Genomic DNA, 2,593 nt, shown 5'->3' on the forward strand with positions numbered 1-2,593 from the left:
TCAAACACATCCCGACGCCCCCGCGACGGACAGGAGTGACACCACCATGCGTAGCCACGGAACGAACCCGAGAACCGTCGCGTTCCGTGGCACCACACGATGCCATGGGCCAGACCCGCTGCCGCAAGATCGAGACATGCCTAGCGTGACGGCGTCCCCACACTCACACTTACACTAGCTCTAGTGGGGCCCGCTGTGCATGTATACAATGGTTCAGCGCTCACGAACAAGATGGGCTGATGCGCACAACGAAAGAGCACAGGCAGCTCCAGGCGCTCTGGGAGAGAAGCGTAGGTCGGTCGAGCGTCGAGCGGACCGCTGCTCGGAGGTCCTCCTGGCGTTCACATGCAGTAGCCGCTGTAGGTGCGTATGGAATCCTCCGTGTAGGTCTTGCCGGGGATGACGCCGGGGTCCATGTGGTGGCGAGGACAGCGGTGGCCGTGTGGGCACTGGCACAGAGTGTTCGTGTTCACTTCTTCGAATTGAGGGCGCTTCTTCACCGTGAACAGTCGGCAGGGCTCCTTGCGCTGACACCGGAGGCGCTGTTGAGAAAGCCGGATATGAAAACTTTATAATGAACTGCTTCGTAAATACAAATCGTAATGGAGGGTTTTTGTATTTGCGAAAGATAAGAAATGTGTATGACAAAGGACAAAGAATTTAATGCCAAAATTCCAGTTCTTTGTTTTTTGTTTTGTTTTTTCATACTGTTAAACTATTTGAACTAAAAAGTATTCTAATAAACCAGGCAATATTATTCCTTTAAATCATGTAGACGCACACTCGCGCCATCGACGCAGCATAAACGCATAAGCGGCACTTACGCTCTGAGGTGAGCAAGCGAAGCTGTACTGGAACCCGAGGCCCTGCTCGGTCTGAAAGGCGTGGCGCTTGATGATGTAAGCCACGGAGTTCTTGGGGCAGGCGCAGTGCATGATCTGCTGCGTCACGTTGTCCGGGTACGTGATGAAAGTCCACGTGACATCGCGGAAGTAGCGACACTTGGGCAGTTTCTTGATGGGTTCACACAGCTGGCGAAGGAAGAGGATGTTCGATTAAAATGGCTGCCTGAGGGCATGTCGTTCATTTTTATAGCTCCTTCTGTTGCGGTTGATTCGTGATATTCAGAATGTTACACACGATTGAAGTCATTTATTCTTATTGATCTGGATTCCGTAGCAGTTTTGGTTGACAAGAAATTGTTTTCAGATTTAGTAAACCCACCTTAAACTGGCGGTTCTTGTCGGTGATGGTGTGTCCGTCGGAGGACGTGAGGGAGGCGCTGCAGGTCTGGCCAGAGGGACACCTGCACTGGCGTTCCACCCGCGGGGTGTCGTACGTGTCGACCTTGTTGCAAACGGACCATGGTGAGCACACTGGCAGGTCCTCCTCACTCTTCTACAATGAGAAAAAAAACACTTGGAGTCAGTAAAGAAATATAAAAGTAGTAATTCAGTTATGCAAAATAAATAATAACGCAACGTTCTTGCGTGTGTGACGAACACTAGCATATAATGGCGCACAAAACGCTTTAGAAGAACAGTTAGAATACGCTTAAGAAAGCGTCAATTTTGACCCTCGTTAGAGTGGACGCTCGGGGAGTTTTGGTACAACAAACCGACTTGCTTGCGGTAATGGGGGCTTGGCGATGATGATTATGATAATGGTGGCGTTAATGATGGTTATAATGATAAGGGCAAGTGAGGGGAGGGAGGAGCAGCAGCAGCAGAGAGGCTGACACGATTTCTCCGTACAGAGGATGCCCGCGGGGCCGGAAGCCGAGATGAGGTCTGTGATGGGCGGAGAGAGATGCTGAGGCTGATGGCGGTGCTGCGACGGTCACGCACGCACACTCGTCTCACCGATGATATATTTTTGCCGCAGCATCAGTGGCGATAAGGATCATTATTATATCAACCACGACGTGCCCCCTGCCCCTGGCATCACACTCGGCGAGGGAAACAGACGCATGCCCGCGGCGCCTCATTAGTTTAAGCGTTTCGTTGGAGGCCACGGATACGAACACCAGAGAAGTGCTGCTCACTCTGCACCTTTATTTTAACCGTATTTTCTATGAACGCAGTCGTGATCCGGCCGCATTTTCCCATTAAAATGGTTGATTTCCTCTCATTTGGTAGCGGAGGGGGAGTGGGGGAGGGGTCACGACCTCCGTGACCCCCATGACCCCACACGCCCCTCTTCCCGCCTGGCCGCACCACAACTTCTCGTGCGTACACGCACAACTTTCTTATACGCATACATGCATCTATTCCAACCGATATTCAACCACATAACTACTAGCGATATCTTTTCTCCTTTCCATTCGGCCCTACGTCACCTTAGCAACAATCCGAGAAGTAATACGACAGAATTTGCCCGAAGAACCTCGTATGTCCTTCAAATAGTCCTCTGCGACATGATTATAATTTACTATTTTCTCCTGTAATTCAAGAACACCAATAATTACGGCTACAATGATATCGTGTTCTACACCACAAAACCGCTCTTTGCCCCCTTCCCCTCACCCTTACCCCCACCCCCTCTACACCTGACCGACGTGGTGTTAAGCTGGTACTTATTCCATCATTAAAGG

General features: G+C 50.7%; 1 protein-coding gene across 1 annotated transcript in view; it reads right to left on the bottom strand.

Moving 5' to 3' along the window:
* Positions 1–6: 6 nt before the first annotated feature.
* The window catches only part of LOC119592563 (protein giant-lens-like), an 18,706-nt gene continuing 16,119 nt past the window's right edge, over positions 7–2,593 (bottom strand). The window contains exons 2-4 of the mRNA XM_037941439.1: positions 1,225–1,398; positions 825–1,031; positions 7–542 (exon numbers count right to left, since the gene is read on the bottom strand). Coding sequence (XP_037797367.1) covers positions 342–542; positions 825–1,031; positions 1,225–1,398 — 582 coding nt within the window. The 3' untranslated portion in view covers positions 7–341. The remainder of the gene's footprint in view (positions 543–824; positions 1,032–1,224; positions 1,399–2,593) is intronic.

Source organism: Penaeus monodon, chromosome 30 (genome assembly GCF_015228065.2).
Source record: "Penaeus monodon isolate SGIC_2016 chromosome 30, NSTDA_Pmon_1, whole genome shotgun sequence".
In the NCBI taxonomy this organism is placed as follows: domain Eukaryota; kingdom Metazoa; phylum Arthropoda; class Malacostraca; order Decapoda; family Penaeidae; genus Penaeus; species Penaeus monodon.